The 17916-nt window shown below is 37.2% G+C and overlaps 1 protein-coding gene across 23 annotated transcripts in view; it reads right to left on the bottom strand.

Moving 5' to 3' along the window:
• Positions 1-17916, bottom strand: part of AUTS2 (activator of transcription and developmental regulator AUTS2) — a 1182725-nt gene that overhangs the window by 666787 nt on the left and 498022 nt on the right. For all 23 annotated transcript variants that reach the window (XM_519135.8, XM_003318491.6, XM_003318492.7 and 20 more), the window contains one exon: positions 4375-4476. In XM_519135.8, coding sequence (XP_519135.4) covers positions 4375-4476 — 102 coding nt within the window. The remainder of the gene's footprint in view (positions 1-4374; positions 4477-17916) is intronic.

Here is a 17916-nt window from a genome sequence, read left to right as displayed (position 1 = left end):
AATCGGAAGTGTTTCATTGACTGGCTTGACATAAGACTGACAGGATTTTATAATGTCTGGCATCCAATGAAAAACTGCCAGGCATACAAAGAAGCAGGAAAATATGACCCATAATGAAGAGAAAAAACAACCAATAGAAACAGGACCAGAAATGGCACAGGTGACACAATTAGTAGACAAGGATGGTAAAAGTTATAACTATTTTCCATATTTTCAATGAAGTGAAAGCAGAATAAGCATTATTACAGCCTTAATTATTTTTACATTTTTTTAACAGATCATTTTTTAATTGTGTAATTCAGTGGCATTAATTACATTCAAAACATTGAGCAACTGTCATGACTATCTATTTCCAAAACATTGTTATCATCCCCAAAAAGAAACTCTGTAACCAACAAGCAATAGCTTTCCTCCCTCCCACTCTCCATCCCCCAAATTCCTGGTAAGTTCTATTCTACTTTATGTCTCTATGAATTTGCCTATTCTAGATACCTCTTATAAGTGGAATCATACAATATTTGTCCTTCTTTGTCTTGCTTTTATTTAGCGTATTTTTAAAGTTCATCCATATTGTAGTATATATTACAATGCCAATCTTTTTTATGGCTGAGTATATTCCATTGTGTGCCTATCAGCCAAGCTGTCACGTTTTGTTTATCAATTCATTTGTTGAGAAACACATGGGTTGTTTCTACTTTTTGACTACCGTAAATAATGCTGCAGTGAACACTGGCTTACAAGTCTCTGTTTAAGTTCATGTTTTCCATTCTTTGGGGTATATACCTAAAAGTGAAATTGCTGGGTCATATGGTAATTGTATGTTTCAGCTTTTTGAGGACTGCCAAGCTGTTTTCTACAGTGGCTGCGTCATTTTACATTCCCACCAGTAATGTATGAATATTCCAACTTTTCCACATCCTTGCCAACACTTCTTATTTTTCATTCTCTTTTTAAAAGCATAACCATCCTACTAGGTATAAAATGATAATCTCGTTACAGTTTTAATTTGCATTTCCCTAATACCTAATGATTTTCACCATTTTTCAAGTACCTCTTCTTTGTACTTCTTTGTAGAAATATTTCTCAAATTCTTTGCCCATTTTTGCATTAGGTTATCTTTTTATTATTGAGTTGTAGTTCTTTACACATTCTGTAGAGTAAACACCACTTATATGATTTGCAAATCTTTTCCCCATTTTGTAGGCTGTCTTTTTACTTTCTTGATAATGCTCTTTGGTGTGCAGAAGTTTTTAATTTTGATGAAGTCCAATTTATTTTCTCTTTCGTTGTACATGCTTTTGGTGTCATATCTAATAAGCCACTGCCAAATTGAAGATCATGAAGATTTACCTGTATATTTTCTTCTAAGAGTTTTATGGTGTTCACATTTATATTTTGGTCATTGATTCATTTTGAGTTTATTTTTGTACATAGTGCGATGTAGGAGTCCAACTTCATTCTTTTGCACATAGAAATCCAGTTCTCTCAACACCATCTGTTAAAGAGAAAATTCTTTCCCCATTGAAGTGTCTTGGCACTCTTGTTAAAACTCATTTAGGCATATAAGTATGGGCTCCCTTCTGGGCTCTCCATTCTACTCCATTGGTCTGTATGTCTAATATTAGGCCAGCACCATACTGTTTTGATTAACTGTAGCTTTGCAGTGAGTTTTGAGGTTGGTAAGTGTAAGTCCTCTAACTTTGCTCTTTTTCCAGACTGTGTTGGTTATTAAGGCCTTATGCCATTTCATATGTATTTGAGAATCTGCTTTTCCATTTTTGCAAAAAAAGATTGTTGGAATTATGATAGACATTGCACTGAATCTATAAATAGCTTAGGGTAGTACTGACATCTTAATAATACTGTCTTTCTATTCATGAATATGGAATGTCTTTTGTCAATTTCTTTTTATCTAACAGAAAGTGAGTTACAGGAAACAAGCCAAAAGATCCAATGGCAGCTCTAGTCCCCTAAACTAACATGGCGTTCATTTCTCTACACTATGAAGAAAATATGACCTACTAACCCTGGAATAATTTCTAGAGTCAATGAGATCTTACATTAAAAGTATAACAAAAATCTCAGAAAAACAGCTATTTAAACATTAATTATTATTGCTAACAACTTAGATAAGAAAAGTTGTCATGGTTTTATGATTGTATAGCTCCATCACAAAATTAATCAGACACATGGACACACAATAAAACATATTCTTACACATAGAAACACACACACAGTAAAATACTGTTAGTACTCTTTATTTATATAACTTTGATATTATATCACAGAAGAAGGAGAGGTTATTATCTATAACTAATATATTAAAATAACATAAAAATAATTACACTTTATTCCATTTAATTCCTGTAAGAATACAGTATCTCATACAACATCTCATCATAAACCTCACAAACTTTCATGAGAGGTGCAGAAATGTGATTGTATCTCGGAATTGTCTACCTTGGCTGATGGAGAGATGGATGTGGTATTATCATAGAGAACTGCTCAGTGTGCTAGAGTGGTCTCCAACCATTTATGTTAGTAGACATCTCTCAGTAAAAAAAAGTTTTGAGTATACACTCCTTAAATCCACATATTTAAAAATTATAGACATCAACTATTCCCCGCTCGTTAAACTGAATACTAGTAAAGTTTAATTTCTTTTTTTAAGAAAAAAAGTACTAGTATTTTCTTTCTGGAACTCAATGAATCATCTTGCACTCTATAATGAACAGCACACTGCTTTAGAGTATGGTGTTTTTTTAAAAAAAATGGAGAAAATAAAAGATTTTGCTTCTTATTACATATCCTTTATTTATTCTTAATACTCAGACACTCTGAAGTGCTCTTTTTTTTCATGGTGCTACTCTCTCACTTATTCTGTTAATGCTAGACCATCCTGGCCAACATGGAGAAACCCCATCTCTACTAAAAATACAAAAATTAAGCCAGGCGAGGTGGCTCACAGCTCTAATCCCAGCACTTTGGGAGGTTGAGGTGGCAGATCACGAAGTCAGGAGTTCAAGACCAGCCTGGCCAATATGGTGAAACCCCACCTCTATTAAAAATACAAAAATTAGCTGGGCGGGGTGGCACGCGCCTGTAATCCAGGCTACTCAGGAGGCTGAGGCAGGAGAATCGCTTGAACTCGGGAGGCGAAGGTTGCAGTGAGCCGAGATCAGGCCACTGCACTCCAGTCTGGTGACAGAGCAAGACTCAGTCTCAAAAAAAAAAAAAAAAATCTCTTTACTTGATCCATTTCACAAAAGAATTTCCAAGTGTTGCTCTTGAGGTACAGATGAGTTAAGAATGCTGATATATGGCTGGGCGTGGTGGCTCACACCTACAATCCCAGCACTTTGGAAGGCCGAAGCAGGCAGATCACGAGGTAAAGAGATCGAGACAATCCTGGCCAACACGGTGAAACCCTGTCTCTACTAAAAACACAAAAATTAGCTGGGCATGGTGGCGTGCACCCGTAGTCCCACCTACTCAGAAGGATGAGGCAGGAGGATAGCTTGAACCTGGGAGGCAGAGGTTGCAGTGAGCCGAGATCGCGCCACTGCACTCCAGCCTGGCGACAGAGTGAGACTCCATCTCAAAAAAAAAAAAAAAAAATGCTGATATATGACATATGAGTAAAGAAGGTAAGAGAGTCCAAAGAGGGATAGGTGGTTCTCAGAAGTAATAGAGGGGGAACTTGCCCTGTTGGTGGGCAGGAGACTGGAGAACAATGAAAATCACATCTAGAGGGCAAACAGATATCTCAAGAGGTATGACGCATTCTCACAAGGTTTTCCTTCCAGAAATCCAACGGGAATTTATTTATTTATTTTGAGATGGGGTCTTGCTCTGTCACCCAGGCTGAGTACAGTGGCGCAATATCGGCTCACCACAACCTCTGCCTTCCGGGTTCAGAGATTCTTCTGTCTCAGCTTCCCGAGTAGCTGGGATTACAGGCATGCACTGCCACACCCAGCTAATTTTGTATTTTTAGTAGAGATGGGGTTTCTCCATGCTGGTCAGGCTGGTCTCAAACTTCCGACCTCAGGTGATCCACCTGCTTTAGCCTCCCAAAGTGCTGGGATTACAGGCGTGAGCCACCGTGCCCGGCCTTGTTGTTTCTAAGGTAACAAATAGTTCCTCCTACCTAATGATTTGTCAAAATACATTTTTGCTCAAATGACATTTTAGAATGACACCATAACTACAATGCTCAAATAAGTATAGAAAGATAATGTGAACCGCAATGCTTGGGTAGACAAAAAGTTCTAAAGATGAGGGAAAGTTATGTAATTCAGACTTGAACCAATGGTGTGTGTGTGGCCTAGTGGTTTTCGTTAATTTTTTTTTTTTTTTTTTACTTAAACTTACATCACTGAGCCTTTCCCGAGAGCTGCTCCGGTGGAAGCCCTTGGATTCTCCACTGGCACTTTCACTGTCACTGTCCCTGCAGCTGTTCTGTCCTGGCTTGAGCTAAAGGCAAAAGAAAAGAGAAAAAAGGAAAAAGTTAGTGGTCTGCTTCTTAGTTCCTGTTTTTGATCCTTGTCAAGAGTGAACAGCCAGGCACGGTGGCTCACGCCTGTAATCCCAGCACTTTCGGAGGCAGAGGTAGGAGGATCATGAGGTCAGGAGTTTGAGACCAGCCTGACCAACGAGGTGGAAACCCCGTCTCTACTAAAAATGCAAAAATTAGCTGGGCATGGTGGCATGTGCCTGTAATCCCAGCTACTCAGGAGGCTGAGGCAGGAGAATCGCTTGAACCTGGGAGGCGGAGGTTGCAGCGAGCTGAGATTGCACCAGTGCACTCCAGACTGGGCAACAGCGTTAAGACTCCGTCTCAAAAAAAAAAAAAAAAAAAAAAAGAGTGAACAATTTAAGGTTCTGATCTTTAATATTCTTCTCAGTTTCTGAATACTGCCAGGCAAGCTGCCATAGAAAAAATACAGAGGGTAGAATAAGCAAAATATTCACCATGAAATGTCAATGTAGAGAACAGAGTGGGCAAGCCTTAAATAAACACCTAAAAAGCCAAACCTCAAGGTCCATAAATTAGAAAGCAGTCTTTCCATCAAATTTTTTCTTCTGTTCCACTGCAATTTTTTTTCAATAATGAAAAGACCAAAAATGTTGAATAAACTAAAGTGAGATTACACCAACTATGATTTCTTACCTTTTTTCTTCTGTCTTGTCTCAAAAAAAGAAACAAATCAGAGCAAAATAAAATAAAGTTTTCTTCTCCTAGGAAAAAATGATGAGATGCTGTGATGTTATCCTTCAAACACTGGGATGGCACCTAATGATCTTGTTAATTGAGATAACATCCTGGAGGTTTCTTACTACATATTTAAAAGAACCAATGAAGACCTACAGATTAAGTAAATTAAATCAGCACTTATTCAACAAATAATGTATTAAGTGCCACATGTGGGCTAGAACTAAGTGCTGAAGATATGGTACTACACCAAAAAAAAAAAAAAAAAAAAAAAACCAAAACAAAAGTCATCTCATGAAGTTTACGTTCTAGTGGTTTCCACACATTTAACAAGCTCTGGTTTTCCATTAAAAATGAACAAAGACATAAAATTGAAAACCATCAGTCTACATAAGACTAAGTCATAAATATATGGAGTACTAGTCTACAATATCATCACCAAACACATTTTCAGAAACACCAAGCAATGTAGTACTGGTTACAAGTCACAGCCCCTTGACAATGTTTCCAATATAACAAGAAAAAGGCAGTACAAGATAAGCAAATACAACACCACAAGGAAATACATGTTCAATGAAACCAAAAAGTAGCCAGGGAGGTTCAGAGAAGTGATTTCTGAAGCCTTGGATTTTAAAAGTAGATTAAACTCATATGGCTGAGAGGACAGTGAAAGATACTCCATTGAGGAGAAAAGCAGAAAGCAAAGACAGAAAAAGCAACATGCTGGGAAATGATCAGCAGTTTCATTTGAAACAGAGTTCCTTTGGGGAGACAATAATAAGAAACATTAGAGATGGGTGCATGAATGAAAACGTGGAAAATCTCAAACTAAACATAAGCTCCATTTTTCTAGACAGGAGGAAACTTCAAATAATAGAACAGGCAATAAGTAGCAAATTTTTGCCTGCAGGATTTCAAGTGGCTATGGTGCCTAGGGGAAGATGAAACCAAGATGAATAGAGTGAGGCTGAATCAACATTCCTTGTAGTCTTTAAAGACTACAGTTCAGACCTCACTTTTGGTTATACCATTCACAGAGTCAGCTTTCCCCAAGTCTCCAAAACAAGGCATTCTTTTTTGCTATCATCCTTTCCAGAAATTCACCTTTATCACTTTCTTCTAAAATCCCTTTCTCCGGGAAGCCTTCTGCAAAGGAGCCCAGAAAATTGATGCTAATTTTACTTTGTATCCTTCCTGAGCTCTTAAGTACTTAGTTTTCTCCTCAGTCAACGCTAAACCTCCTCATTCTAAGTTAATTCAGATGCAAGTTGTATGAGGCTTTTGTTATTACTATGGAATAAAAGCTCAGAATATTGTCATTCTCTTCGATTTTTCACTTTTATATTGATAATAAAGGAGAGATTTAATCTACAATGAACATCGCCTTGTCTCCATTTCCTGAATGTTTCTTGTCCATTCCTGCTCTGCATTTTTTTCACACCATATTCCCTCTGGAATGTTCACCCTTACCTTCTCTGTGCTTCTGATGTCAAGACGTTTTTTAAAGCTCAGATCTTACCTCCTCTGTTATGGTCTTTGAAGAGCTCTTTCTTTCTATTATTTATTTTTTTAATTATGACACATTTTTCAAGCTCAAAAAGCCTATTGTTATAACATAGTTATACTGATAATAAAGTTTGCATGTGGCATGGGCCCTCCAATTCATAAGCAGTATCAAACTCTTATCCCACTGATTCTGAGTTAAGTAAGGGCAGGTAGAACTACCTCCAAGGTATGGATGAAAAAACTAATTCTCAGTGCACAGTTAGATGTTTACATTTGACATGAAGTAATGATTCTGCAGCATATTAGTACTCTCCACATAATATGTTCTAAATTTGTATGTGGTACCTGACTATAGTACGTTCACAAAGAAAATAATCTTGTTAGGTGATATTTGATCAACACCTTTATGGCTGAGCACAGTGGCTCATGCCTATAATCCCAGCACTGTGGGAGGCTGAAGCAGGGGGATCACCTGAGCCCAGGAGTTCGAGACCAGCCCAGAAAACATTGCAAGACCCCGTCTCTATTTACAAAACTAATAATAAAAACTCAGTTCCCAACTTAGATGAGAGATACATATCCAGCTGGGAACTAAGACTATAAAGAGTGTCAAGGCTTTTCCTAATATCCAACTGGCTTAACAAAACCTGGACATTGCACCTGGGCCTTTTCCATGCTTCTTCATGGAAGGAAAATGATGACTTTACCAAGGCACAAAAACAGACTTCAGTGGACCTGACGTAAATTATCTGACTAAATGTTGATCTAGGCTAAGGGCAAAACCCAAGAAGGACTGAGAGGAAGCAGCCTGCTAGCCTTCCCAGTGCCCTGCCAGCAAAAAACACTTCAGTGAATTCTCTTCAGAGAGCCTTACATAAAATCCACCCCTACACCACCCCCTTCTCCTCCAAAGCCAGGCTCAAGTTTAAAGGAAACTTAGGGTTTTAAGCTGTCAGACAGCTCAATATTTCAAAGAAATGAACTGACTACAGTAAGTACTAAAGCTAAACCACAAGATTTCAGGCAAAGAAGTATTCATTTCCAATCCCATGAATATATTTTCTTTCTTTTTTTTTTTTTTTTCTGAGACGGAGTTTTGCTCTTGTTGCCCAGGCTGGAGTGCAATGGTGCCATCTCTGCTCACTGCAACCTCCGCCTCCCCGGTTCAAGCGATTCTCCTGCCTCAGCCTCCTGAGTAGCTGGGATTACAGGCATGACAGGCATGTGCCACCACGCCCAGCTGATTTTGTATTTTTAGTACAGATGGGGTTTCTCCATGTTGGTCAGGTTGGTTTCAAATCCCCAACCTCAGGCGATCTGCCCACCTCGGCCTCCCAAAGTGCTGGGATTACAGGTGTGAGCCACCACGCCCAGCTGAATATATTTTCAAACTAGCATTTTAGCCACATCCAATGGATCGTTTGGGGTAGCATAACTAACTCAGAAGTTGTAATCCTTCACCTGAAATTCCCAGCTATTACCTAAAACCAAGAAACATCACAAAGGCCAGATGCTGGCTTAAACATTTAAAGAGCTAAGAAAAATTGATCTGCTTGCATTGATTTGTATGAGCATCCATGGCAGCTATTACAAGAAAGCTTTTCCTATAATTGATACAGTAAGATTTCTTACCATCAGCCTTTACATACTTCAGGACCTTGTTTATTTAAAAATTACTATAACCCACTCTCTGTTGTGAGAAGCTTCTTCCCATTAGAGTATTATATATTCAATAGTTTGGGCACCAGAATGAGAACAAAATATGCAAAATGAAAGCCAGCTGGTATCTGGCATGAGTGGCAGTAATTCTATCAAAGAGATTAACATCTTTTATAAAATATAAGAAGCTAGTTTGTTTTTCATTAGATTTCACTGTCAACAATATATGCTCCAAATTCTGAAATTGTGATCCCATTACAGTGTTAACTGTTATTAATGGCTAATTAGGAAAATAACGATCCACAGTTATGTCACTGCTAATGAACATGTAACGAAGTCCCATCACCCTAGACTGCGTGAAGGTATAGCAATTCTGTGCACATCTGCTTGGCATTTGTGAGCTGGGCTATCCCATTCTTTTCAGCTTGGATATGGAGAGTTTCAAAAAGATGCTACTTGCCCAGTAGGTGTCATTAATCCATCAAACAAAATTTACAGAAGGATAAATTATGTGGAGAATATATCTATGCCTGGAATTTGAGAGGAATGATGCGAATTATGCAGGCAATGTAGAAGACTGTCCAAATGGAATCTCCTTCCACAAATTTGGTTCCTCAAAGTAGCACATATCCTTTTTCAGACTGCTGAGTTTTTCTGTGGGAATGTAAATGAACTCTATGCAAAATTTGGGGAATGTTTCAGTAAGCTCAAAAGATTCTCCTTTTTCAAGAAAATTTTAATATACCCATAGACTACACTACCATCAAAGCAGCCAAGTATTTAATCTTGAAAAATACTATTTTTATTTTTCAAGATAAAATTGTCCCCAAATTGGGAAAGTATCATGGATTGGATAGAATTTGTACTATTTTATTCTTTAAGTTTTAAAGCGTATTTCAGATGACAGGTACATGAACCAAACTAAAAAACTTAATGAAAAATGCTGATGAATCAAAATAAGCAAACACAAAATAACTACAATAAGTAAAATTATAAAGTTGGATAGAAAAACTATTTTTTAAAAAAGAAAACTATATTGTATCTTTAAGTGTACAGTGCCAAGTTGTGAATAAAAGCTAAAATTATTTTAACAAATTTTGGACACAAGGGCAGGGCAAGGAATTTTTCTGGGATCACAGAATCAAAGGTTCTTTTGTTATCATCTACAACAGCTAGAGAAAGTGTTTTAAATAACAATTTGATAATCTTGAAGCTAACCATTAGTAAAATTTAAATGTTAAAAATATTTGCGTTCCAAATAATTATCAAATATAAAATGACTCAAATCATAATAGAGAAAGGGAAAGAAAATAAGAAAAGTGGCAAAAAAGCAAAGTGTAAAACAAAGTGTTCTGATAATAATATAAATACATTAAGCTCCCATTTAAAAATAAAAATCTGGTTTGTGTTGGGTAAGACAGATAGATGGACAGATATACAGATCAATCAACAGATTGATGTCCCGTTATTTATTAGTTACAAAGAACTCCTAAATTTAAAAAAAGAGAGAGGGAAAAAGACAAAAGGTTAGAAATAAATAGGTAAAAAAATCACCTGTCAAAGTCATTTTATAGTGATGAAAGGTACAGTCTTTACCTTTTATACCTCTATACTAAAGTTCTAAGTTATAAACCATTATACAAAACTATACAAAGTAAAAAATATTCTAAATAATAAAAGAAAGCAAAAGAAGGTGGGAGCCTTTAGCATTCTACTAATCAAGGAACAAGAAAACAAAACAATGAAAAAGGACGCAGAGGTTAAAAATGAAGTTTGACTTAGTTAATATACAGTAAATTGGGTAACTTAAAGAGACACACCTAGAGGATCTATGGGACATTACCACCAACTGAAAATGTACCAGGGTAACAAAGAATATAAGAATAAATTTCAAAATGTAAAAATTATATGAACAGACTTCTCTATGATAAAAAGTAGTAACAGTATTTTATGTTGAATATCCATATCACCTAAAGAATTTTTTAAAGTCTGTCTACAATTAACAACTGGGTAAAAGACAAAATCACACATATACCATTTAAAAATTAAGAAAATGAAAATTATAAATATATAAATTTTAAAACTTATGTTGTAAAATCTTTGCTAGAAGTTAACTCATGGACTTAATGTATTTTCTATTAAATGTGAAAGAATAGAAATAAATGGCCTAATTATAAAGATTGAAATGAACAAAAAAGAAATAAGACAAAAAGGCAAGTATAGGTAAAATCAGAGGAAGAGAATTCTAAAAATGAGAAGAACATCATTAGAAATTAAAATATTGTACAGTTAGTAAACTATAGTATAATCTGGGGGGAACCCATAAAGATATGAGATACACCTCTAACACATTTAACTATAAAAGAGATGGCAAGCAAAATAAAAAACAGATAAATTTCTAAATACAGAAGTAAACATTCTACAGTGATACTTTCAAAACCATAATTAAGCAGTCTAAAGTTTTTAAGAAGATTTAACAACATTTGTTCCAGAACGTGAAAAAATATGGAAAGCTAACTTGTGCCAAAATCTGGTGACAAAACAAAAAATGAAACTACAGGATGACCTTCCTAATTTAAAAAGCTGCAAAAATCTGAAGAAATACAGCAAATTAAATTTAATAATATATTAAAGCATAGCCCACCAAGTTCTAACAGGATTTTTCACAAGAACTTAAGATTCTACCAATTTGCAAATGGTCACAAGGGAAATTTTTGAGGTGATGGCAATGTTGTATGGTGATGATTGCATAACTCTTTAAGTTTACTAAAATTAATTAGCTTGTACCCTTATAATGAGTGAATTTTATGGTATCTAACTTATATTCTAAAAAAGCAGTTTATTATAGAAAGGAAAGATCCCATCAGTTTAATTTCTTACTCCAGAAAGTCAGCATCCTGTTAATAGTTCACTTGATTAGGTCAGGCTTACAGAAGAACTTCCTTTCATAAAGTCAACTGTGCTATATAAGAAAACATGGGAGTAAATAAGGGACAAGTACTTTTAGGGTCATCTTGGAACTCTGCTTACCATGGTGGATTTTAAATAAGAAAGTTAGGGCTGGGCGCGGTGGCTCATGCCTATAATCCCAGTACTTTGGGAGGCCGAGGCGGGCAGATCATGAGGTCAGGAGATCAAGACCATCCTGGCTAACACAGTGAAACCCTGTCTCTACTAAAAATACAAAAAAAAAAAATAGCTGGGCATGGTGGTGGGCCCCTGTAGTCCCAGCTACTCGAGGTGGGGCTGAGGCAGGAGAATGGTCTGAACCCAGGAGGCGGAGCTTGCAGTGAGCTGAGATCGCGCCACTGCGCTCCAGCCTGGGCGACTGGGGCAACAGAGCGAGACTCTCAAAAAAAAAAAAAAAAAAAAAAAAAAGAAAGAAAGAAAGTTAGGTATTCCCTTGAAATTCATGTATCATAAAGTCACTCTAATGCAATTAGACAAGTTTCATTAATGCAAAGTAAGAAACAGGATTTTTGGATATGTTTGGACTTTGGAAAGTTATTTATCTGTGTTAATGATGATCCCAATAAACACTTTAGGCATTATTAGACAGGAAATGACTTAAAATTGTGCTATTAGCTTAGAAAATAAAAACGACTGAAGTGCTTCCAGCTGCCAAACATGCACATTATTTAAAGGGGTTCAGTGGACTTCATAGCAGTAGAAAAACTAAGTTAATAATTTATTTATTTGTTTGTTTATTTATTTATTTATTTTTTGAGATGGAGTTTCACTCTTGTTGCCCAAGCTGGAGTCCAATGGCGCGATCTCGGCTCACTGCAACCTCTGCCTCCCGGGTTCAAGCGATTCTCCTGCCTTGGCCTCCCGAGTAGCTGAGATTACAGGTGCCCACCACCACGCCTGGCTGATTTCTGTATTTTTAGTAAAGACAGGGTTTCACCATGTTGGCCAGGCTGGTCTCAAACTCCTGATCTCAGATTATCCAGCCACATCGGCCTCCCAAAGTGTTGGGATTACTGGCGTGAGCCACCGTGCCCAGCCCTAATAAAATTTAAAAAGGAAAATAAGCCAAGATCAATCTAACTATATAGTCTCAAACATAAATAAGAAGCAGTTAAGAAAATCAAGAGCGATCTGACCGACTTTGATATCATTACTATAGACACGCTCAATCCAGACAGCAGAACTTAACAATGTTCTACTGCTTATCAAGAGAATTGTTAACTCTACTCTCTATGATTAGGCCAAGAGGATATTACGATACTATTTCTTCATAATTTAATAATGTGAAGGCAAGAAAATGGAAGTGTAAAAGGCAGTGTTTGATGTATAACTCACATATCTATCTACAACTTGGATACTATTCCTAGGTTTAATTATGCTGTAAAATGTAATTCTAAGGCCCCCTCACCATCTGAATGGACTCTTCCTCTCAGCAAGGGCATTCTAAGGCTAACCTGAGGGACGGATTCAAGCCATGATGGGGGACAGGGACCGGACATGCCTCATAATAACCTCCTCCCTTTCAGAATTACTAATAGAACAGACTCTCTAAGTCTGATGAGAAACATTTACAATTTATTCTTTCTGAAGCCTGATACCTGGAGGCTTTATCTGCATGATAAAACCTTGGTCTCCATAACCCTTTATCGTAGTAAGCCAGACATTCCTGTCTATTGATTCCAGATCTTTAGATAATAAATTATCTCTTTCAACCAACTGCCAATCAGAAAATTTTTAAATTTTTGACCAAAAAGTCTAAACAATAGAGAAAAAAAGACGTACAAGAATAGAAATGTACAAAAGATGTACAAGAATTAAAGAGAAAGGCCAGAATGAACAGATTGCATTTGGCACTCCTTGAGTATAACCATGGACTAAATGATAAATCTGTTTTCAAATAGGCTCAGAAATTCACACACAATACACATACACAATGTAAAAAATAATGTGTTGAAGGAATATTTGATTGCTTTAGTACAGTTTTCAGCTTTCTTAAAATAAGATTTTGATTATTAAAAAGTAATTTAGAGACAATATTATTTGGTTTTCAAGGATGAATATAAAAAATAAACACACAAAACTTACTTTTTATGATTTTCTATTTTTAAAAAACATGTTTCAATAACTTTTTAAATGGCCTGTCATTCATTAAAATAGCCACCACTCTCAAATAGAAAATGTCTTCTATCTTTTGTTTTTCCCATTCTAACACGAAAAAACTAAAAGTGTCCAACTGAAGGTCTGAGAAAGGAAATATGTAAGATGAGTCTGGAACACCTTGTCATCCTAGCAAGACCCTGACAAAGGGGCTTGGGAGCCAAACTGAAGAGGTTCCCACTGACCAAAAATGTAACAATTTGGGCCGGGCACGGTGGCTCACAATCCCAGCACTTTCGGAAGCCGAGGCAGGTTCAAGTGATTTTCATGCCTCAGCCTCCTGAGTACCATCCTCGGCTATTTTTTTTTTTTTTTTTTTTGCCATGTTGGCCAGGCTTGTCTGGAACTCCTGACCTCAAGTGATCCACCCACCTCAGCCTCCCAAAGTGCTGTGATTACAGGCATGAGCCACAGCTCCCAACCTGGAATTATTATTTACATTTTGTTGTAGTTACAGTAAAAAAGCAGAGTCCTTTACAGATACACAGTAAAACATTAATGGGTGAGATAACTTGAGTCTGAGTTTTATTTTATAAAATAATCCAGGGGATAGGGGGAGCAGTACCTATTGGGAAGGGGGAAGTGTAGGGATATAGAGGAAGTAAGATTAGCCATGTCTTAATTGTTGAAGTTAGATGATGTTGGGTTCATTATACCGTTATCTTTACTTTCATGTATGTTTTAAAATTGCCATATTAACAAGTTTTTAAAACTTTGTTTCTGGAAAAAGCATTGTTCTTCTCTAACCCATACATTTACTGTTTATCCATTTTAATTGAAAAATTATGAGCATCTAGAATTTGTTATAATATAAAATACTTTGGTTGCAAGCTATCAGAACTTCTTGAATATTAATTCTGACAGCAAATCTCTATCCAACTTGCCACTATTTTGATCCCAGTTCATTTCAAATGCAGCCAAAAATTAAAATCTCATCAAGACTAAGCCCCCACACTGTCCATAGCTATCTTAATAAACTATATATCACTAAACTTATCATTAGTGACTATCCCATGAAAGGCCATATTACTTCCATGAGGACAGAACTGAACTGGTATACCACACACTAGAGTTAAACTTTTTTTCTTTTTTGAGACAGAGTCTCGCTCTGTCGCCCAGGCTGGAGTGCAGTGGCATAATCTCAGCTCACTGCAAGCTCTGCCTACTGGGTTCACGCCATTCTCCTGCCTCAGCCTCCTGGGTAGCTGGGATTACAGGCACGCCCACCATGCCCAGTGAATTTTTGTATTTTTAGTAGATACGGGGTTTCACCTTGTTGGCCAGGATGGTCTCTATCTCCTGACCTCGTGATCCGCCTGCCTCAGCCTCCCAAAGTGCTGGGATTACAGGCATGAGCCACCACATCTGGCCTATGTTCTAGAATATTTGAGAAGATATCCAAATATTAATAGCCAAGCATATTAAGTTCATAACATATCCCTGTTATAAACTTAATTGTGAGGCCAGGCATGGTGGCTCATGCCTGTAATCCCAGCACTTTGGGAGGCCGAGATGGGCGGATCACGAGGTCAGGAGATTGAGACCATCCTGGCCAATAAGGTGAAACCCCGTCTCTACTAAAAATACAAAAATTAGCTGGGCATGGTGGGGCGTGCCTGTAATCCCAGCTACTCGGGAGGCTGAGGCAGGAGAATTGCTTGAACCTGGGAGACGGAGGTTGCAGTAAACTGAGATCACGCTACTGAACTCCAGCCTGGCGAAAGAGCTAGACTCAGTCTCAAAAAAAAAAAAAAAAAAAAAGCTTCTCATCTGGGATTGGCCAATAAGGAGAGCTCAAAAGCTGAGTGGTAACATGAAAAGTATCATGTGTGCTAGTGAGCATACAAAATCAGTCTTTAGATTCCATAGTCTTCAAAACGTGCTATCACTGATTTTGTTCTTGAAACAGTGATCATATGTAATTTCAGATATTTTAGATAGTGAGGTATCGGATTATAAAGAAAAAGTTGCATATAATTACAGTTAGTTTAAGAAGTCTTCATCCTGGCATTTGAAAATTTTTAAAGTACTTGTTCAGCAAAAGGTCAAAAACCACTACCAAGAAAAGTTAATAGCTCTCTTAGTATTATACATACTTACTGACGAGATTGCCACTTTTATGTAATTTGGATAATATGAAGCATTTAAAAATCCTATTTATTTTACCTAACAAGTATTTAAAAAACCCACTCCTTTTCTTATGTTGTTAAAGATCACTACAGCAAAAACTTTTTTCTGACATATCCTGCAATGACAGAAAGCTTTTAAAATGTGTACTAACAATCACTGATTTCTTAATAATAAAAATAACAACAACAACCTTTATAAAAGAAATCCTGGGTAAATTTTTAAGATGGTGCTTTCTATGGAGATGGTATAAAGATTTTTTTTTTTTTTTTTTGGAGACAGGGTCTTACTTTATTGCTCAGCCTGGAGTGCAGTGGTACGATCACACCCCACTGCAGCCTTGAACTCCTGGGCTCAAGTGATCCTCCCACCTCAGTCTCCCCAGTAGCTGGGACTACAAGTGTATACTACCATGCCCGGCTAATTTCTACATTTTTTTTGAGAGACAAGATTTTGCCACGTTACCAAGGCTGGTCTCGAATTCCTGGGCTCAAATGATCCTTCCACCTGGGCCTCCCAAAATGCTGGGATTACAGGCTTGCACCACCACACCTGGCCTGATTGTTCTTTTAATACTGAATGAATCATTCATATGACCTCCAGTGCCAGCATAGTCCAGTTAGCAAGGGGGTGTGCCCCTGGAAACAAGAGCACTAACTGCACTAATGCTATAGTTATAAAGGGTCAATGGAGCACCATGACAAGGACGACCCCACACCCTACATTGTCCTGTGTCACTTATTCACATTATGAGCCTGGCCTCTGAGGAACCTGAATTAGAGACTCAAGGTTTACAACAAACTTCACTTTCATGTAGCAAGTGACTTTCACTCAGCTCCAGAAGATTTATAAAGACCCTCCCATTTTTAACCTGCGCAGAACAGACTTAGGAAATGAGATAATTCAGTTTTGATTAAGGGGCAAGTGAGGTAAAGGAAACGTAAAGAGAACCATGAATTTCCCAACTATCATTCATTTTTGGTCTAAACACATGGAATTTCTCCAAGATGCAGAAAGATTCAACTACATAAAACTTCTAATTCTTGTCATGATTTTACTGATTAATATAAATTTATGAGAAGCTAAAAATTTTTCTTAGCCAAACTCACAGACAAAAAGACAAATACTAGGGCCCCCAGAGACATAAATTAGGATCTCATGCACAGGTAGATTTGTTCTCTCCACTGTAGCTCTACACACCTGGCAATTAACTAGAGCCAAGGTGACATTAGCTGAGATTTTCATTTTGGGGGGTAAGAACTTAAATGCACCACTGTTTGGCTATCAACACAGGGGAGAGGCCAGTAAATGAAGAGTTTATTTCTGGCTCTTGCAGCTATAGTGCTAATGTATATTCTCAGTGGCATCCAAAGTATCTCACTGGCTCCATGTAATCAAGAAAGAGAGCAATTAATATGCCCACTACATAAAACAAATGTGGGTCCGGGTATGTGCTTACGCCTGTAATCTCAGCACTTTGGGAGGCTGAAGCTGGAAGATCACTTGAGGGACAAGTTCAAGATCAGCGTGGGAAACATAGCAAGACTCAATCACTAAAAAAAATTTAAATACTGCCAGGCATTGTGGCATATGCCTGTAGTCCCAGTTACTCAGGAGATTGAGGCACGAGGATTGCCTGAGCCCAGGAGTTCGAGGCTGCAGTGAGCTATGATTGGCCACTGCACTCCAGCCTGGGTGACAGAGTAAGACCCCATCTCTATAAAAACAAAACAAAAGACAAATATGCAGTCTTCATGTATTACTTCTAAGCATTAAAAAAAAACGCTATAAATTAAATTGTACTTCCCAATTTACAGACAAATAAACTAAAGCTGAGAAAGACTAATCTGTGCCAGGTCACAAGGCATGAAACAGCAGAGTCAAGACTAGAACCCATGCCAGCAGTAGTCTGTATAGCCATCAACAGTTATGCAGAGCTAGTGGAATATAGTAGTAAAAGTACATCCTTAGAGTTAAAAACGTAAGCTGTCCTTCATTCCTCTAAATGTCTAAATTCTGTTTTGATGTTGAATGCAAAATAATCCACATGCACAAAGATAATCTTAAAGTTTAAATCAACTATTAAACCAGCTCTGTTTAATAGATTCTCATCACACCATGGAATAAAAAAAGTCAACTCACCCTCCTTTAAGAAAAAAGAGAGAAAGAACACAAAATATATGCAGTGGGTAAGGAGAAAAAAAAAGACATACTTCAGCTATTCAGGACACTGGTGTGCTTTAAAATTATTTTTCACTTCCACATTCCAAATTCCCTAAACT

This window comes from Pan troglodytes, chromosome 6 (genome assembly GCF_028858775.2).
Source record: "Pan troglodytes isolate AG18354 chromosome 6, NHGRI_mPanTro3-v2.0_pri, whole genome shotgun sequence".
NCBI classification, from domain to species: Eukaryota; Metazoa; Chordata; class Mammalia; order Primates; family Hominidae; genus Pan; species Pan troglodytes.
This window is presented reverse-complemented; position numbering and strand designations above follow the sequence as displayed.